We start from the raw sequence: 17827 nt of genomic DNA on the forward strand, positions 1-17827 counted from the left end.
CAGCTGCAATAAAAAAATATATTGACTTCTCTTTCATGTATTTTTGCACCTGAATCCCACACTCAAGCTCCCTCTACAACCATGAAAGCTTTTAATCACATGTGCCCATTAAGTTGTACTTCAAAGCACAAGTATCACCAAGTCAGTTTAAAAATCTTTCCTGTTGGATTCCCTGTACTATTGGCCAGCATGCTATGACATCCTGGATAGCCTGAGGATGAGATCAACAGAAGTGCACACAGATACTAGATTTGCATGCTAACCAAGTCAGTTGTGTGATAATAAAAATAGAAAGCCTGTAGGGCTTTCTTTCTCTTTTTTCCAACAGATATGGAAGTGTAGCAAGCCTTGGAAAACACAAGATGATGTAAAGATCTAAAGATAGCAATTTCTGGAAAACAGGCTTTATTTATCCCTTTTTTTGGTGTGGACCAGGCCTGCTGTACATCATCATGATGTTTGTCCATGACCAAATGGACTCTCTTGGATCCTTGCAGATAACACCTCCCACAGCAGCTGAAGAGGGTGTATGTTCCATTAAAAGACAGATAATGGGATGTCTGCCACTGGAAAACAATTTTGAGGAATAACACATAGCTTACTCTCCGAGTTCCTTATCCAAAAATATTTCCTAATCACTTCCACAGAAATAGCCACAGATATTAAAAAATATAAAAAAAAAATCAGCAACAGCAATGAAGCACCTGTCAGAGTCTCACATGCAAAAGTACCAAGCACAGCTGGGACAATGGTGAGCCCACACAAATTCTAATGCAATTGATGAGGATAATTTGAAAGCAAAATAGATTATATTTACAGAAATGAGAAATTAAAGGACTTGATGGTCCTGCCTGTTGTCACTCACTACCTAAAAGGCAGGAAAATTTTCAAAAACAACATGGTTGAATTTTCTGAGCAGTAACAGAGGTTGAAAGCATTTTCTGTGGGTGTATCCAAACTATAGAAATATGCTTATTTCTAGACAGATGTCATTAATTTGGTTTTGATGCTGTAAATAATTTTTTCATTCAGGAGAGAAACCTAATACTGTGTGCACTATTAAAACCAGATATTTATGGCACTGTGGCACTTAATTTTTCAGATGTGCCTTTACACTTTATCTGGGGAATCTTTCACATACCCTAGCACCTGCAACAAGCAAGAGATTTCAGGTGTCTGGGCAGCAGCCCTGTCTCTGCAGGATGGTGAGGAAAGGCAGAGGAAGTGACAAATTGCCCAGCTCCACTGTGGGAGTCAGGATTAACCACTGCACTTTTAAGGCTCAGAGGCACTTCCATCAGAGGTGTTTATGGAGTTCTGGCATCACCTGGATGCTCCAGGGCAATACTGGGCCATGTACCTCCTGCTTGTCTCTTCCAGCAAAGACTGCTTGGATCTATTATCTCCTGAAATGGTTGGGGTGCAGGGTGTCTGGCCCCCTTCTCCAGGAAAACCCTGAGGCACGATTGCCACTGCCCGTGCTGAGGAATACTCATCTCTCCCCACAGGAGCAGGGGAAATTGCAGGTGTTTGAGCTCCACACTGACCCCATTTTCACTGGTGGTCACAGCTGTTGAGCTGCTCAAACACCTCAGAACACTGGAGTAAAAGGAAGTTTTCAAATAAATAATTATAAGCACAATAGGAAATTACCAATGGGAAAGGCAGAAAAATACAAAAAAAAAAAATCCCCAAACAACTCAAACTATTCCCTTTCTATCCCCATGGCCTTAACTTTTGCATGATTTAGATCAACACTATTACAAGGCTGCTGAGATGTTAAACCCCAGCAATTCTGATAACTTGCCAGTTTAGCAGAGTTCAATTAGCTGGGCAGTCTAAACCCTGCAGACTTTGGCATCTTGCCCACAGCTACACACATTTTAAACCACAACCACCCTGTCTTATGCAACAGTGGAGAGATATCACAGCTGCTGGAATATAAGAAGGATAAGGTTTCCGAAGCTGAAAGACTTTCTTTGACAACAGTGTTAAAAAGTTTAAGTGGGTTCACATACTCTGGTGCCAGGCCCAGCCAAAAGAAAAAATTATTAGAAAGAGAGAAGAAAGTGGTCACTGAGGAGAGAAAATAAGGAAGTGGCTCAGGAAACAAGTAACATGCAGCACTTGGCAAGATTTAGTAAGATTCAAAGAAGAAATTGATGCTTGTCATCTAACCCAATCAAAAATTTTGACAATCTTATAAAACCTGTTAGTGTAAAGCATCCTGTAACTATTTGATGTTAAAATGAGCATTTATGAAGGCACAGATTGTTTTCTTACAGGCAACAATGAAAAAACTACACAATTACCTTCTAGAACTTCTGTAACACCAGCCAGCAGTGCCTACTCTAATCTCATACACTTGATCTAAAAAACAACAAAAAATTAAATTATTTTGCTTTAAGTACAAAGAAAACATTAAGCAAACTTTAAGTCAATAAAAGAGTTCCTTTTTCCATTGTGTCCTGTTGCCAAGAGCATTTTTCATCATCCTCAAAACAACCAGGGAAATTCATTGATGCCATAAACGTGCACTGCTATCAAATACAATTTTACTACTAAGTTTGGCTTTCAACAGTAAGTAAAGTCTGGGTGAAATCAGAATTAATAAGTGGATTTTATTCCCACATCTTTCACACTATGCTTTGGAGCATTTACAGCATTCCCTTAATGAATTTTACTTAATAATAGTATGCTGAAAGTATCTCCCTGAGGTAACCCTAGAAAATACCTATATTTAGATGGTCCATGTCAGAGAACAGAGTTTGCTAGCAGCACTTCAGAAGAAACCCATACCTACTTCCAGGCTTCCCCCAAAACTGAGGAATTCTCAAGCACTCATGTAAATATTGGCAAGCCCAGGACACTGCTTCTAGATTTGTGACCACAGGAAACATCATACTCTAAAGTCAGGCTGAGTTCTCCCTGTCTAAGCCCCAGCTTTGTGGAAGCACATCACCAGAGAATGCACATTGCCAGAAGACCTGCTCAGCAATTGATTCAGCAACTACCTGGAGTTATGGGCTCCAGAAAGCTTAGTTTTTTCTGGATCCTTTGGAAAGAACAGAAGGGACTGTGAGAAGCATGCATGCTCTTTCCTCACCTTCCAGGTACTACATCTCTCTATTTTATATATATCCATACACATAGAAAATGTGGTTCTGTATACTGTCTTGTGTAGCTACTATAAACATAATATTCAGGGGTAGCTTTAGAATCATTACATGATTGTGGGGTCTGTTTGTGAAGTCTCCATCTGACAACATGTCACTACTGGATGCACTTTAATTGCTGTCCCAGTCATTTGTGAACTCATATGCTATGTCTGCTGAAGGGATAACCTGATATAGGTTGCCCTCTGTTCATTTTTATAAGATAAGGGGATAACGACCCCATTGTATGTACAGGTAGGATAATGCAGTTTGTTCTGTCATAATCATGGTCCTGATGGGCATCAGAAGTTCAGGAGAAGGAAAATAATTTGAATAAAGCTTTCAAAAGGGGTGTCTTGTTTAGGAGAAGTTAACTTTTTATGTACTTATATATAATAAGACAACAAACCTTGATTATAGTGAAAGCACTGGCCACTATCTTTTTAAAGAGATAATTAGTCTGTCTCTGAAGCATCTTATCTGTGAAGCAAAGCTTATTTCCACAAGGCCTGCACAGGAGTATTTTGTTATATATCTTAGTGAATCATACATACATGTAAGTATGTATGTAATTGACCCTGTCAGGATCACAGTAATGTTCATTAAATATTAAATCAATAAATATCCTATCAATGAATAAAAACCTACATAGACACATTTCCTTTTTTTTTTTCTTTTATCAATATTTGATTTTCTTTTTTTTTTTTTTTTAATGAAAAATGCAGGCATTTTAGTATGAACGGCCACAGACAGCCCCACCATGGCCAGAGAAAGCAAGATAAGCAGAAAGTCAAATATATCTTCCCTGATTTATAGCAAGTTTTGTTCACTGAAGCTTGGCACTTGACCTTGGCTTGGATTCTGCTTCCCTCTCTCTGCATCCCATTCATGTGGCTGTTTGTGATGGAGTGAAAGGTCTACCAGCACAGAGGGCTCTGAAGCATTAATGAATTAGAATTGCAGTCTTCAGAAACATTTGGCAAATTACAACAAATTTGGGTAGATCAGTAAGGCATTACTAAATTGTTTCTCTTTGCAGGTTTGTAAAGCACATAATGTGCAAAGCAAAGTGTTTGCCCTCCCACTCTTGGCAGCCAACTGACCTGCATGCAGACACAGAGCTCTGGACTAGCAGAAATATCACTGCATATGCTGCCTTTGCCTGGGGAAGAGAGTATTGCTGGAGGGAATAAAGCAGAGATGGTGCAAATGCCAGGCAGGAAGCTGAAATGCAGGAGAAAGGTGGAGGATGGGGATCTGGTGGGGAATTGGGCTGTAACAGCAACAGGGGAGTGGTTGTAAGGAAACAGATGGGAAGAAAGGCAGATGGGAGATCAGCATTCAAACACACAGTAACCCAAACTTTTTAAAATCAGTCGGTCATGGAAAAATGTAGTTTGCTTCCAGTCATTGCTAGTGATTGAATTGGATGATCTCAAGAAGTCCCTTGCAATAAATATTAATTTTTGTTTAGCATCAGCTCTCCAAATTGCAAGTGTTTCACTTTACAGTGTATATGATCAAAGGGTTACTCTAACTAGATAAAGATTATTGTAGCAAAAAATGTATATAAAATCAGTTCCCCATGAGAGCCCAATAGAAAGGTAATTTATCTATTTAAGTGGGCATATATATATGAAATGCTACAAATAGGCTTGGAATTTTTGAAATCAATATTTGTAAGATTTAAATCTTACATTGCTATTTGCATATAAGATTTTGTAGCCTCTTTGAAGAATTCACATTTAAGAGTTTAGAACCAAAAGAGCCATATTAACATTAATAAATAAAAAAAAATTTAAAAGACAACCAGCAACAACAAAATCAAAACAATCACAGAAAAGAAACTTGTTCAAAGAACCTGCAGGAAAAAGTAATTTCAGAGCAGATGATAAATTCATAGAGCAGATAAAGCAGCACATAAGGAATCCATGCCTGCTAGACCAAGGCTTTGAATTAACTTTAGAAGATAGAGCCAGGAAGCAGCAAAGAGGATAAAATGAACCATGTGTCCTGGAATAATTAGATGATTCTCTGACACAGCCCACACATTTTGGCTGGTTCAGGCCTGTTTCATGGCTCGTTCCCTGTGTTACAATGTCCCTCACTCTGGTCTGAGTTCCTCTGCAACCACAAGCAGATGTTCTCTGGACTGAAATTCAGAACAGATAAAACAAGTTATATTGAAAGGTTTAAATAACTAGTGGGGTCATTAGCAATCTGCCCAGAGTTGGTGATGCTTTGGAGATGCTTTGAGAGCATGGAATAGGAAGGATCTAAATATGATCTAAATAGATCTAAATAGGCAACAGACTGTGCTCTTAAAACATCTCTGCACATTCAATGGGGGGAAAGGCAGTGAAAACAGCACATCTACGTGATTATTTCCCAACATGTTGTACTCTTAAAAATGTTCATTTGTCATTGAGATGATTTATTGTGTTCTTCACTTGGAGCTATTTCACTCACTAATTTACAGCTGTGTCAAATCAAAGTTTTACAGACCTGTCATTTTATCCAGATTATTTTTAGTGCAGGTGTTTTGCTTACACAGAAGGAAGCAGCAATATATTGTGATCAAAGAGGACTTGAAAGTCCAGAGTGCCAACGCCAGCTCTCCATCAGGTGCTAGCTGACTCATTGGCTTTTAATGTGTAACTAAGGACTAGCAATAGAGGGAGCAGTTGATAAGACCATCTCACTGAAGTTAACAGGAATTAACAAATGCTGTCCTAATGAATACTGATGCTGACTCAGTTAATACTGCCAAAGCCTTAGAAAAATTGAATAAAAAGTGTAGGGAATGTTATGATACATTAACATCTCTCTCGTTTCTGTGGATTCAGTCACTGCAGACCAACGGGTTCCTTTGCCCTCAGCTCCGCTCTGCCGCGCCCGGACCCCGCTACACCGCTCGCAGCCCAAGCGGCACCGCGGGGCCGTGCTTTGCCGAGCGGTGTTTTGCGGACCGTATTTAGCGGAGCGGTGTTTTGTGCAGCGGTGTTTTGCTGAGCGGTGTTTTGTGCAGAGGTGTTTTGTGCAGCGGGTGTTTTGTGAACAGTGTTTTTCGGAGCGGTGTTTTGTGCAGCGGCGTTTTGCGGTCCGTGTTTTGCGGAGCGGTGTTTTGTGCAGAGGTGTTTTGTGCAGCGGTGTTTTGTGAACAGTATTTTGCGGAGCGGTGTTTTGTGCAGCGGTGTTTTGCGGTCCGTGTTTTGCGGAGTCCCCTCCGCGCCCCCGCCCGGCCCGCCCCGGCCCCCGGGCGGCCAATGCAGGGGCGGGGAGGCACGGCCGGGGAAGGAGCCGGGGAAAACATCAATCCCAACTTTCTCACCTTGACGGGAAGCGAGGGTTCCCGATGTGTCCCTCCCTGGCAGCCCAGCCTCCCAAGGAGGGCCGTCCGACGGCCGGGGCTCGCCGCGCCCCCTCCCTGGAGGGAGAGAAGCCCGAGTAGGGACTCGGGTACACAGAACCCACAGCCGCTGGGCACAGCCCCCTCGGTCCCTGCTGCCCGGGCCGGGCAGGGGCGGCTCGGCGGGGTTGATGCGGCTGCCATGGGGCGCGGGGCTCCCCTCCGACCGTGCCTGCTGCGGGCAGCGCTGCTGCTCGCCCTCTGCCCCGCCGCCGGCGGCACCTGGATGTGAGTACGGGGTCAGGGCGGGAGGGCTGCCCTCGGGTCCGTGGGGGCCCGGCGCTGACGGGGGCTGCCTCCGCAGGTGGCTGGGCATCGCGGCCGCCGGCGGGCCCGAGAAACCGGGCTGCGCCAGCCCGCCGCTGAGCCGGCCGCAGCAGGAGCTGTGCGAGCAGAAGCCGGAGCTGATGCCCGCGATCCGGGAGGGAGCGCGCCTGGGGCTGCAGGAGTGCCGCAGCCAGTTCCGACACGAGCGCTGGGACTGCCGCTCGCCGCCCGCCGCCCGCCGCGGCACCGCCGGCCCCGCCGCCTTCGGGCAGCAGCTCAGCAGCGGTGAGTGACCGCGACCGCCCCGCCGGGGCTGCCCGGGGCTCCGGGCGGCCGGGAGCCACCGTCCGTGCGCCCCGTCCGTCCGTGCGCCCCGTCCGTGCGCCCCGTCCGTCCGTGCGCCCGCCCGCAGAGCCGGGCAGAGCCCGCGGGGTCACCGCGGCCGGCCCGGGAGCTACCGCGGGCACACGAAACGCGCAGAGCAGACGAACCTGCCCTTGTCTTTGCAATGTCCTTGTTGCTTCTTGACATTTCCGCGTAGCACGTCCGTGGATGACACTGCCCGCAGGTAGATCCACTTGACTGTGTTGAAATACTGTTATTCTTAGACTTAGGTTAGGTTTAGACCCTTGTGTCATAGTTACTAAATAAGTGGGCTTATGGCATATTTCCAAAGGTAACTAGCAGGTAAAAAAGTCTGCTCAGGGCACAGAATACAGCGTGACATGCTTTAAAATATATGTGCTCAGTTATGTGGTATTGATCAGCACAGTGAAACCAAAGCTGCTTTTTGTTGCATTAAATAATTACGAAATTGCAGGAATTTTCAACAAGGAGGACTTTTTTGTATCAAGTGTCACACCAAAACTTTCCTGAAAGTTGCCAGGATCTTGCAATTATTTTTTTTTTCCCAGCTCCCTGGTCACTGATTGTTTGATAGATGTGATTTTAAGCATTGTGGTACTTCACTTCTCCACTTTGTGTTCATTCAATCTCCACTTCGTGTTCATGCAATCTTCACTTTGTATTGAAACAGTGTAAAACCCCCCAAGCTTTAATAATGCAAATATTAAGCGAGGGATAAAAAGTGGTGCTTATTCCAAAAAGAAAAGGGGAAAAATAAAAAAAAAAAAATTAAAAAAGATAATTTTCCACAATGCATGGACCTATATGTGTGTTAATCCTGTTCAACAGGAAGGACTGTTCCTGAAGACCCATAAATGAGTGTCACTGTTCACCCACAAAGCTTCACTAGTGTGTAATGTGGAAGTCTTTTATGATGGTACTGGCACCACAGACTAATGTAAACAGGAGAGACAAACAGAAATTTTCCTGCCCATGAGCAGGAACTTTGAGACTGGAAATAAAGAATTTTCACAATAGTGAAAATTGGCCCATTCCAGTAAACTTTCAGCTACATTCACTCATCACTCACTGATATTCAGTGTACTTACAGTATGGCTTGCTTAACACAGTATAAAGCTGTGTACCATGTTATGCCAGAAGTTTCAGAGAATGGCACAGGCATAAAAAGGCCTGGCAGGTCCCTCCATGACTCCTCTGAGATATAATCTAGCAAGTAAAGGCCTTTCATGCTGCTGTCTTTCCCATGGCCATCTTATTCTAGGGAAAGTGCATGGCCTAAAAAAATCTTTGTGCCATCCTGATTTCTTCCTTGTTTAAGATTCTTGGGGATCTTTGCAACTTTTGTGAATTAGAAGAACATCAATGTTTGCTAAATTTAGCATGAGGTAAGTTTTGGCACTGCACTAAAGTAACCTGGGATCATGACAGCTTCTCTGAGATTTAAACTGACCTTTTCTTCTTCAAATCAATATGAATAGTGAAAAGCAGAGTGGAGACTAAGAGATTTGAAATGTGGTTAGTTTTGAGTTTGATTTTTTTATATATATATATTATTTGGCTTGAAAATTTCTGTGGCAAATGAGATTTAGAAAGAAGTTACCCAAATTTGCATGGTACAGAAACACCACCATTAATAGCATCGTCATGAAGTCATTTTGGGGTATGAGCATCCTCTGCTTCGAGCAGGTAACGCTGGAGACCGAGCTGATGAGCTGGCCTGTGAGGTGGCTGTCTGTAGCCCGGGCACAGGCGCTCAGAGGCAGCTGTGCAGTGACATTTGCCCCTGTCCGTGCAGGCACGAAGGAGGTGGCGTTCGTGTCGGCGGTGACGGCGGCGGGCGTGGTGCACGCCGTGACCCGCTGGTGCAGCGCGGGGAACGTGACCGAGTGCTCCTGCGACGGCTCCCTGCGGCACGGCGGCTCGGCCGGCCAGGGCTGGCACTGGGGCGGCTGCTCCGACGACATCCACTACGGAATGTCCTTCAGCAGGATGTTCCTGGACCTGCCTCTCACGAACGGCACAGGCAAGAGCGGGAGCGGGTTGCTGGCGATGAACCTGCACAACAACGAGGCTGGGAGGCAGGTAGGTGTCGCCCAGATGTGGCAGCAGCTGCTCCATCTCCTTCAGTGACAAAGTGGCATCGGCCAAAGGAGGTGTGTCCTTGGCTGCAGGTGTTCGTGTGGCCAGGGGCAAGAACAGCAGTAACATCACCAAAGAAACACGGACAAACTCAGAATCAGAGCTGGTTTTAACCAACGCTAAAGTAAAATCCACAAAATAAGAAAAAGATCAACAGTGCTTAAATAGTAAATTTATCTTAATTAGGTACTTGATATTCAGTTGCAAACTCGAAATAGTCCTGTTACCAGCATAATACGATATGATTTTTGTTACTGATTATTCTGTCACTATCATGGCCTGCATTTTTAATTCTCTCTAACACTGAATGAGAAGGCCAGCTGGACAAAAGGCTCATTACTCATCTGCAGTCTGCAGTCCACACCTGAGAGTGCAAGTTTAACATTGTTCAGAGGGGAAATCAAGAGTTAATATTTTCTTTAAATGGGATAGAAGTGACACCTTCAAAGCAGCTCATTGGTTAGGACATGCATTAAAGAAGTGAAAGGAAACTGATTTTGGATGGCTTTTTTTCAGCCCAAAGAACTTCCAACCCAGGGTTGCTGAGGAAAACTGTGTGTTTGAGTGTGTGACGTTGGATTCTCCTTCCTGTCCTGCAGAGGATGTAAAAGGGGAGCAGAAATAGCCTATACAGGGAGATGTGGGACTGTAAAATTGAGTGCCTGGAGCTTACATCTGGAATGGCAGAGATTTTTATTCTTATTTTTCCTTTAAAGTTACTTTCTCTGCTTTACCTTGTAGATTTTATCTTTAATGGCTCTCTCTGGGCCAGTAATATGTTAAATCTGTTCTGCTCAGTGACACAGCTTTTCCTTTTTTTAAAGAAAAAAAAAAAAAAAAAAAAGGAAAGAAAAACCTCTGGTTTTGGCTACACATATTGATGTACTCCATTGTGACTCTGAAATTTCCTGTAGCTGAAAGCAACATCAGCATCAATGGCTTTTACTGTAATCAACTCTCCTATCTGCTGTAGATAAGGAATCACAGTAGTAAGCCACCATAAGAGCCATGGTGGTATAATTGAAAATTACTTTAATTTGAAGTAATATTCACAGGTAATAGGTGTTATTTCATTTAAGCTATGTAGCTGGGAAAGCAGAAAATCTTTCAGGTTCCTTCCAACCCAAACCATCCATGAATCCATGGTACTGTGACAAAGACCCTTTTTATAACTGAAGTTGAAGAAGCAAATTTTAACCTAAGTAAAAACTGAGAACAGTTACTATGAGTTTAATTAGAGACTAGTCAGCTAAATCATCTCCAAGGAAAGGTGATTGGTATCTTGCAGTGCAGTAGTAGATGTTAATAAGAGGAACAGAAGATTAAATGATTATTTCCTTAGGGAAAGAGCAAAGGGTTGTTCATCATGTTTGTAGAGCGAGATGGTTAAGGAAGAAGTATATAGTCATCTTCCATGCATAAATATTTTGTAGTTTAATGGCAAAATGTAGGATAAAGCAAATATTTTGATAACTGTCCAGAATGAAAAAGAATGTTTATTGTTGGTACTTGGGATTTCTAGCAGCAATATTATCTAAAGTAAAGTTTAGCATAACTCTTCCTTTTTATATGTTAACTAGAAGATGCTGGAAAATGGTGGCCTTCATGTTTTGGGGCTTACAAGAAGGATGTTTTGATATCTTATGACCTTTTTGTAATAAATACTATCATGTTCCTGGTTTGGTGTCTTGCAAGAGCAGTCTTCCAGGGACAATATTCTGTGTTTGTTTGGCATTAGTAACAGAACTGGTATGTGCAGAATTCTCTTGTTTCTTGCCTATTTCAGTACAAAATGTTATTTAATACTTCCACATCTCATAGTTATCATATCAACATATGACAATTTTAAAACTGTGTGTGTTTTGAGTTGTCCACTAATCTGACTCACAGAAGATTCAGATTGCATCTGGCACTATGGGTTGACTATCATTGTATTAGTATTATTTTACTGCTGGAAAAATTCAGCTTACTTTTCCACTTGTGGAAATTTATTTGATGTGGGGCTTGTTTGGAGAGTTTGTTTTTACTGATGCTTGTGGATTGGTAAGAGACTCACCAAGTCTGGAACTGTTCTTAAGTGATGCACCTCTGGTGGAACATGTGCTTGTCTTTATGAACAATCATATTAGTTCTACCAGTGCCTAAAACTGGGACATTTGATTACAGGCATCGGTTCCTGTGACAAAACTAGTACTGGCAGTCCTTGTGTCACAGCTGAGAACAGTGCCTGCAAACAGAAAGCTTAACTTGGACATGTTAAGCATTAACTGGCATTAGAGGATATGCAAACTGTGATTCCATTGACACTCTTTGCTGCAAATCAGTCTCTGCTTTCTGCCCCATCTGTCTGTTCTAGCCACAGATTCCCACCCTCTGCTGCTCCCTCTGTTAATTGTGTTGGACCAGCAAAAGGAAGATGGTTTAAAAATTATCTTTCTCTCAGGTTTAATTTTAAAAAAGAGCAGTGCTGGTCCCTGTTCATCACTTACCCCTGCACTCTTGTTATGTGTGTTGTACCACCAAGGCTGAGTGGGAATAGGGGCTTTTGGCTGACCAGGATGCTTGTGGGCCCAGCTCAGTTCCCCACTGGTCATTTCTCACTAGCTATCAGTCAGCTCCATGACCCACCTAAGAAAGCTTATCCCAGCTTGGTCAGAATGACACATCTATCCACTAGTTTTCTGTAACAGTGCTCCTCTGAGGCTCTCCATGGAATTTTGTCTCATAGTGAGAATCCTCTCACTATTTCACGAATATCTGAACAGATTCACTGTTTGAATCTAAAGTGTGAAACAGAGCACTAGTAGTGGAGTCAGTCTGGAGGTCATGGTCCCAGTAACTCTGCAGTCACTGTGCACTGCTGAGACACAGGTGTGTGCTGCAGCTGGATCCCACCTGAAGCCCATGTTGGCTTTATAGGCACAGTCTTAGGTTTGCTTGCAACATCAGGAGAAGATGCCTAATCCCTAAATTTTGCCAGATGTTCAATTATAGGAGCTTTTTCATTGAAGTTCACATGGTAGACTGAGATGCAGTAGCAGGTTCTGTGATCAGGCAAAGCAAAATGTCACTTCCCTGTGTTGGCAACTTAAAGTATTTTGGAGTCTAGGCTGAAAATTTTCCCATCCCATCAGCTGGGGAGCAAGACACTGAACCACATTTGTAAGTTCTTGCATTCATCTGCTCATCTGTACACTGCTAATGTATGCTGCATTTTTGTATTTTTATGTCAATCTAAGACTTCAACATCAGTTTCTGCTCCTGTTTGGAAACTCTGTCTCCCTCTACTTTTGTTTAATTCATCCTCAGAGAAAGACTCTGAGTGTCATCTGCTGGGCTACTTGCCCACATGGAAGAAACTCACCCTTAGCACCTAGCAGGCATGTCCAGAGCTTCCTCTGACAATTTCTGGATTCTTCTGCCCTTAGTAAGTATCTTACCATATTGCAGTGAAAACAAGGAACACATCTGTAACTTTACAAATCTAATAGCACAATATGATTTAAAACTACTTTAAAATTCTAGTTACTTGACAAAAATAATTTATCATTCAAAATTGGAAAAATACTATTAAATCCTTTCTATTTTATTAATCCTCTCTATTTTGTGCATAAAATTTATCTTTTGATATTGTATTTCTCTTTTCCTTCACATTTTTATTGGACCATCTGTCTTATGACAGACCTTGGATCTTAAATTTTCATCTGCCTCATCTACTTGTGCATCTAAATGATTAATATTCTGACTACCCAGTGATTTTGTTATTGACAGATTCATGAGATTGAGCAAGGTCAAGTCTGTCTATTAAAGATAAATTAGTCTATGTAGAAGAGATGGTAAGTATCTACAAGTATTAACTAGAAGTTTTTTTTGCCACTAAAAGTGTCTGTGTGTGCTCATGGGTGAGAGGCTGCTTGTTGCAATATTCTTATTTCTTCCAGTAGTGCAGAAAAATCTGCAATTGCAGAAGCAGCCCACAGCATGTGGAAGGATGTTCTGTACAGGTGCACCTCTTCACCAGGTTTAGTTTGCAAAGGCTAATGGCTGTTCTAGGTCAGGGCATATGCCTGCTCTTTCTTGCTAATGTTTTTTGTGAATGTCTTGCATATTTGACTTCCATAGTAACCTCAACCTAGAAATTGTTCCTGTTTATTCACCAAAGATGTGTTTCCAAACAAACACTTTGGTCATGTGTTTCTTAAAATGTTTGTGGACTTTTCTGCAAATGCCAGCTCAAGATTGTGTCAATACCTTTGGGGCAGAATGTGCCAGGAGGCCTCGATGCCCACTGAAACCAATGGAGCAACCTTGCTGGACTCATCCCAAACCTCAGTGACCACAGTCACCATGGTGAAAAGTCCCAGTTTAGCACATAGATCAGAAATAGCTCATTTGACTTGCCCTATACCTTGACTGGTTTTGGAATTTTGGGGATGGCATTTGTGCTGCCTGAGTTACCAGCATGGAGTCTGGGACTTGTGATTTTTCTGGTCCTGCAGAGGACCAGAAGGGCTTGGTAGGATTTCAGGTCTCAGATCTTACTGCAGAATCAAGGCTTAGGAACTGGCACAAATGAAACTACTTTATTAAGGGCAACCAGAGGAGGATGTTAGATGTGTCTTCTGGTTTTTTAATTCAGTTTCAGAAAGACACAGACTGACAGCACTTAGTATCTGTGGAGGCTGAGGGATAAGTGAAGGCTTAGGATGAAATTTAATAAACATCATGTAGTTGGGATGTTGGGTTTTTTTCTTGTTTTCCCCATGTTTTGGTAAAAGTGGTTCCTTCAAAAGCATTGGCAGTGATGCATGAGAAGTTTCAAGATACACTTATAATGAGTTGATTTGAAATCCACACTTACTGCTAAATTTCCCAATTTCTTTGATTGTGGAAATTAAATATGGAGGGAAAGGCTAGTAAAGTGGAAGATGGCAACATGGGCTTTCCACACTACTAACCAATGGCCCATATGAGTCCATAGGATGGCTCCAGAAAGCATTATTGCAAATGTAAAACAAAACAAAAATTATGGTATCTTGTGCTACATCTGTACATGTGTGATTTTTCAATGCCTTTTTCAAACTCTAATGTGAGGGTTGTCACAAGACTAATGGTATGATTTTATGCTATGATTGATAATAGAGAAGGAAGTATTGCACTGATTGTCTCTAGTGTGCTTGAGTCTGTCTCAAAATAAAGATATCAGATAAAGGAAGTTACTGCTGGTTTACAGATTCCAGTTGTTTGAGGCTTGATATCCTATAAACTGAGCCAAAATTGTTGTGTCTTACACAAAACTTAACACAGGCTTCAGATTCCCGTTGTTGGTCAGACAGTTACTGCTCAGCCCAGCCCCTGCTTCTGCATGGGCATGGAGAAGGAACTCAGCTAAGGATATTTGAGTGTTGGCAAGAACTGTGGAAACCTTGCTAAAACACTGACAGTTATAAAAGTAATGTGAATGCAACTGTCTAATTATGTTAAAGAGAGCCATTATGAAACTGGCAACACTGGAAACCCGTACTAGAACTAGCTATATCTAAATTAAAAGAACAGGGTTTAAGACCATAAGTGAGAAGCACCTGAAATTTACTACAGAATATCTGAGCCAAAGACACCTCTGCTAAGACACCTGGTGGGTCTTTTGACAGACTTTGTGAAGCTCAGAGATGTGAGCTGCTCAGAGATGTGAGCATCCTCCTGCTCTTCCAACAGCTTGCCCTGAGGCGCCTCTTCCTGTGCTGCTTTGGGTACTGAGCTTCACTGGCTGCCCAGACACTGTTGTGTGACTTCAGCCATTCCTGTGGCCTTAGTTACAAACAGGGTTGTGAATGTTTAGTGATCTTCATGGTAGCTGTAAGTATCCTTAAAAGGCAAAGTAACTGGGCACTTACTTGCCCAGTAAATGTCTTCCAGCATAGGGATGGTGCCATGACCTGCCCTATTCTTGCTTTCCCCTCCTGCTATTCCTCACTGCACCCTTTCAACCATGAGAGGCTTTTGCACTCCAGCGGTGGGAGGAGCGACACAGGACATGTCACTCAGGTAATTAGGATCCTCCAGAATGAAAAGCTATCCAGAAATCACAGCTTTCACTGTTGTGATCAGTATTGCTACATTATGGCCCTTACAAACTGCAAATGAAGAGCACATCTGAAGATCATTCCTCTCATGGTGGGGGTCCAGGACCGGAAACCTGGTTCCTAACATGTGCTCTGACTTCCCTGTTACGGAAATGGCAGTGGCAGCTGTAATATTAAATACTCTCAAACCTCTGTGTTACTGATGTCAGGCAGCATTCCTGATGAATGAAAGAACCACATCCAAATGTTGTTCTTCCTTTGCTTTTAGGCTGTAGCAAAGCTGATGTCTGTGGATTGCCGTTGTCATGGTGTTTCTGGCTCCTGTGCTGTGAAAACTTGTTGGAAAACCATGTCATCCTTTGAAAAGATCGGCCGGTTCTTAAAGGATAAGTATGAAAACAGCATACAAATATCAGACAGACCGAAAAAAAAGCTGCGCAGGAAAGAGAAAAGCCAGAGGAAAATACCAATAGGGAAGGAGGACCTGCTGTATGTGAACAAATCTCCCAATTACTGCGTGGCAGACCAGAAGCTGGGCATCCCTGGCACTCAGGGCAGAGAGTGTAACCGCACGTCGCAGGGCCCCGAGGGCTGCAGCCTGCTGTGCTGCGGGCGCGGCTACAACACGCGCCTGGTGCGGCAGGCGCAGCGCTGCCACTGCAGCTTCGTCTGGTGCTGCCATGTGCGCTGCCGGCGCTGCGAGACCGTGAGCGACCTGCACACCTGCAAGTGAGGGACAGCGAGCGGGGCCATGGCACCAGGAGGGTTCAGAGGGACCGCCCCGGGGGACAGGTGCTGGCAGCCAGCAAGCATGCCTCGACTGAAAGGACAGCTGAGTGCACAGCTGGCTGCATGCAGGGACAGCTTAAACAGCAACAAGGACTCCTGATGGAACATTTGAACGTGTTACTGCATGAGAAGGGACAGATGCTGAACTTTGCAAGTATTTAAGAGACACAATGTCCTGAAGATCCGTGTGGTGGGTTGGGACAATGGAGAAATCTCAAGATCTCATTAGCCAGAGAGTTTGTAAGACACGTTAGATATAGTCCTTATGTCTGTGCTTTTAAAAGTGGAGCTACTTGGAACCAGCAGATAGCTCATTTCTGCAGACTTCAGAAAAACCCACAAAGATAGGGAAAGGGTTCAGCTGTTGACCACGAAGCATTTGCTTTGCAGCCGTTCAGAAAAGTGCCTTCTGCAGAGTGTGCAGGAAAGCTTGGGGAAGTGAGGAACGTGTGAGACTGCAGAGAGCTCAGCAGTGTCTGCCTGGAAAAGGAGCGTCAAGCTGTGCCCAGGGGAGAGAGGCAGGAGCACAGCTTGGTGAGTGTGAATGGGGTTCCAAATAGCAGCCTCAGGATTTTTGATAGGATGTCCTTCAAACATACAAAGGACAGGTCTGAGAAGGGGCAGAAATACAGTTTGATATTTGAAGGAAATAAAACCCTCTGCAGGCATTTCCTGAGTATCTGAGCACATATTTTGAGAGTCAGCTGCTCTTGAATTCTATGCAATAACCTGCCACATTCAACCATATCACTGGTGGTTCACCATCCTTGTCAAAATTTACCACATGAGATTTAGCCCAAAGGAATCTGCCATGAAACAAAGGATTTTTTTAAAACATATTTTCTTTACAGAATCAGCAGCTAGAATTTTTAATTAGGCTGCATCCTCAGTAAGCTGACTGCACAATGTTATTTATGGATTGGCACACACCACTAAAATATTTAAACTGTTAATGATAACATTTTCTCTGTCTCCATATGTTGGCTTAATTTTATTTTCATCTGTAAAAGGTTGTTTATTTTTATGCAGTGATTTAATGCCTGGCTTTAAAAGCATCATGTGAAAGGATTACTGTTGTTTAATTGTGCAAAGTACTATTTTTGATAAAACAAAAAAGTTTATATTTTGTAAATATTTAAATTATGCAAGTTATGTAAAAGGTTTCCAAAGCTAATGTGATAAGACTACAGCCCTTAAGATTTGTTGGGTAGACATTTGTTAATATTGTAGTAGCCTTTAATTGATTTTTATTTGCATGTGCTGGGGGAAATTAGTCAGAGAACTGCATAAATGTTAGGGTTTTTAATCATCAGGGTGGTTATAACTATTGCAGTTCATACACACTGATGAGAAACACTTACTATGATTTTTTAAATGGTTGGTTAATTAGTATTCTGCATACTTTCTTTTTATTGTTTTCTTCAATGCATTTTACCAACACTGAAATCCCAGCTCCAGCAGTAAGTACTCCCACTGAAATCAAGGGAACTTGAAGGGTTTGCAACCCCTTAACTTCTTCCATACCAACAGCCAGTTTTTAGAAACTTGGGACAGTTTGGCTGAGGCTTTCAAAGTTCCTTTAAAGAATCGATTTCCTAGTTGTCAGTTATTTTCCCAGG

At 42.9% G+C, this 17827-nt stretch overlaps 1 protein-coding gene across 1 annotated transcript; it reads left to right on the forward strand.

Annotated features, from left to right (window-relative positions):
- Positions 1-6419: 6419 nt before the first annotated feature.
- WNT16 (Wnt family member 16) lies at positions 6420-17430 on the forward strand. The gene is made up of 4 exons (XM_079303063.1): positions 6420-6792; positions 6869-7116; positions 8993-9279; positions 15688-17430. The coding sequence occupies exons 1-4, from the start codon at positions 6422-6424 to the stop codon at positions 16150-16152; spliced, it is 1371 nt and encodes a 456-aa protein (XP_079159189.1). The 5' UTR covers positions 6420-6421; the 3' UTR covers positions 16153-17430.
- The last annotated feature ends 397 nt before the right edge of the window (positions 17431-17827 follow it).

The sequence above is a fragment of the Erithacus rubecula genome, assembly GCF_903797595.1.
Source record: "Erithacus rubecula genome assembly, chromosome: 4".
NCBI classification, from domain to species: domain Eukaryota; kingdom Metazoa; phylum Chordata; class Aves; order Passeriformes; family Muscicapidae; genus Erithacus; species Erithacus rubecula.

What these genes read in the sequence shown, in the direction of transcription:
- WNT16 (XM_079303063.1), top strand. Translation starts at nt 6,422, where the DNA reads ATGCAGGGGCGGGGAGGCACGGCCGGGGAAGGAGCCGGGGAAAACATC. An exon ending in GCCGCCGGCGGCACCTGGAT is followed by an intron (nt 6,793 to 6,868) that starts GTGAGTACGGGG and finishes CTGCCTCCGCAG; the next exon opens with GTGGCTGGGCATCGCGGCCG. An exon ending in CGGGCAGCAGCTCAGCAGCG is followed by an intron (nt 7,117 to 8,992) that starts GTGAGTGACCGC and finishes CTGTCCGTGCAG; the next exon opens with GCACGAAGGAGGTGGCGTTC.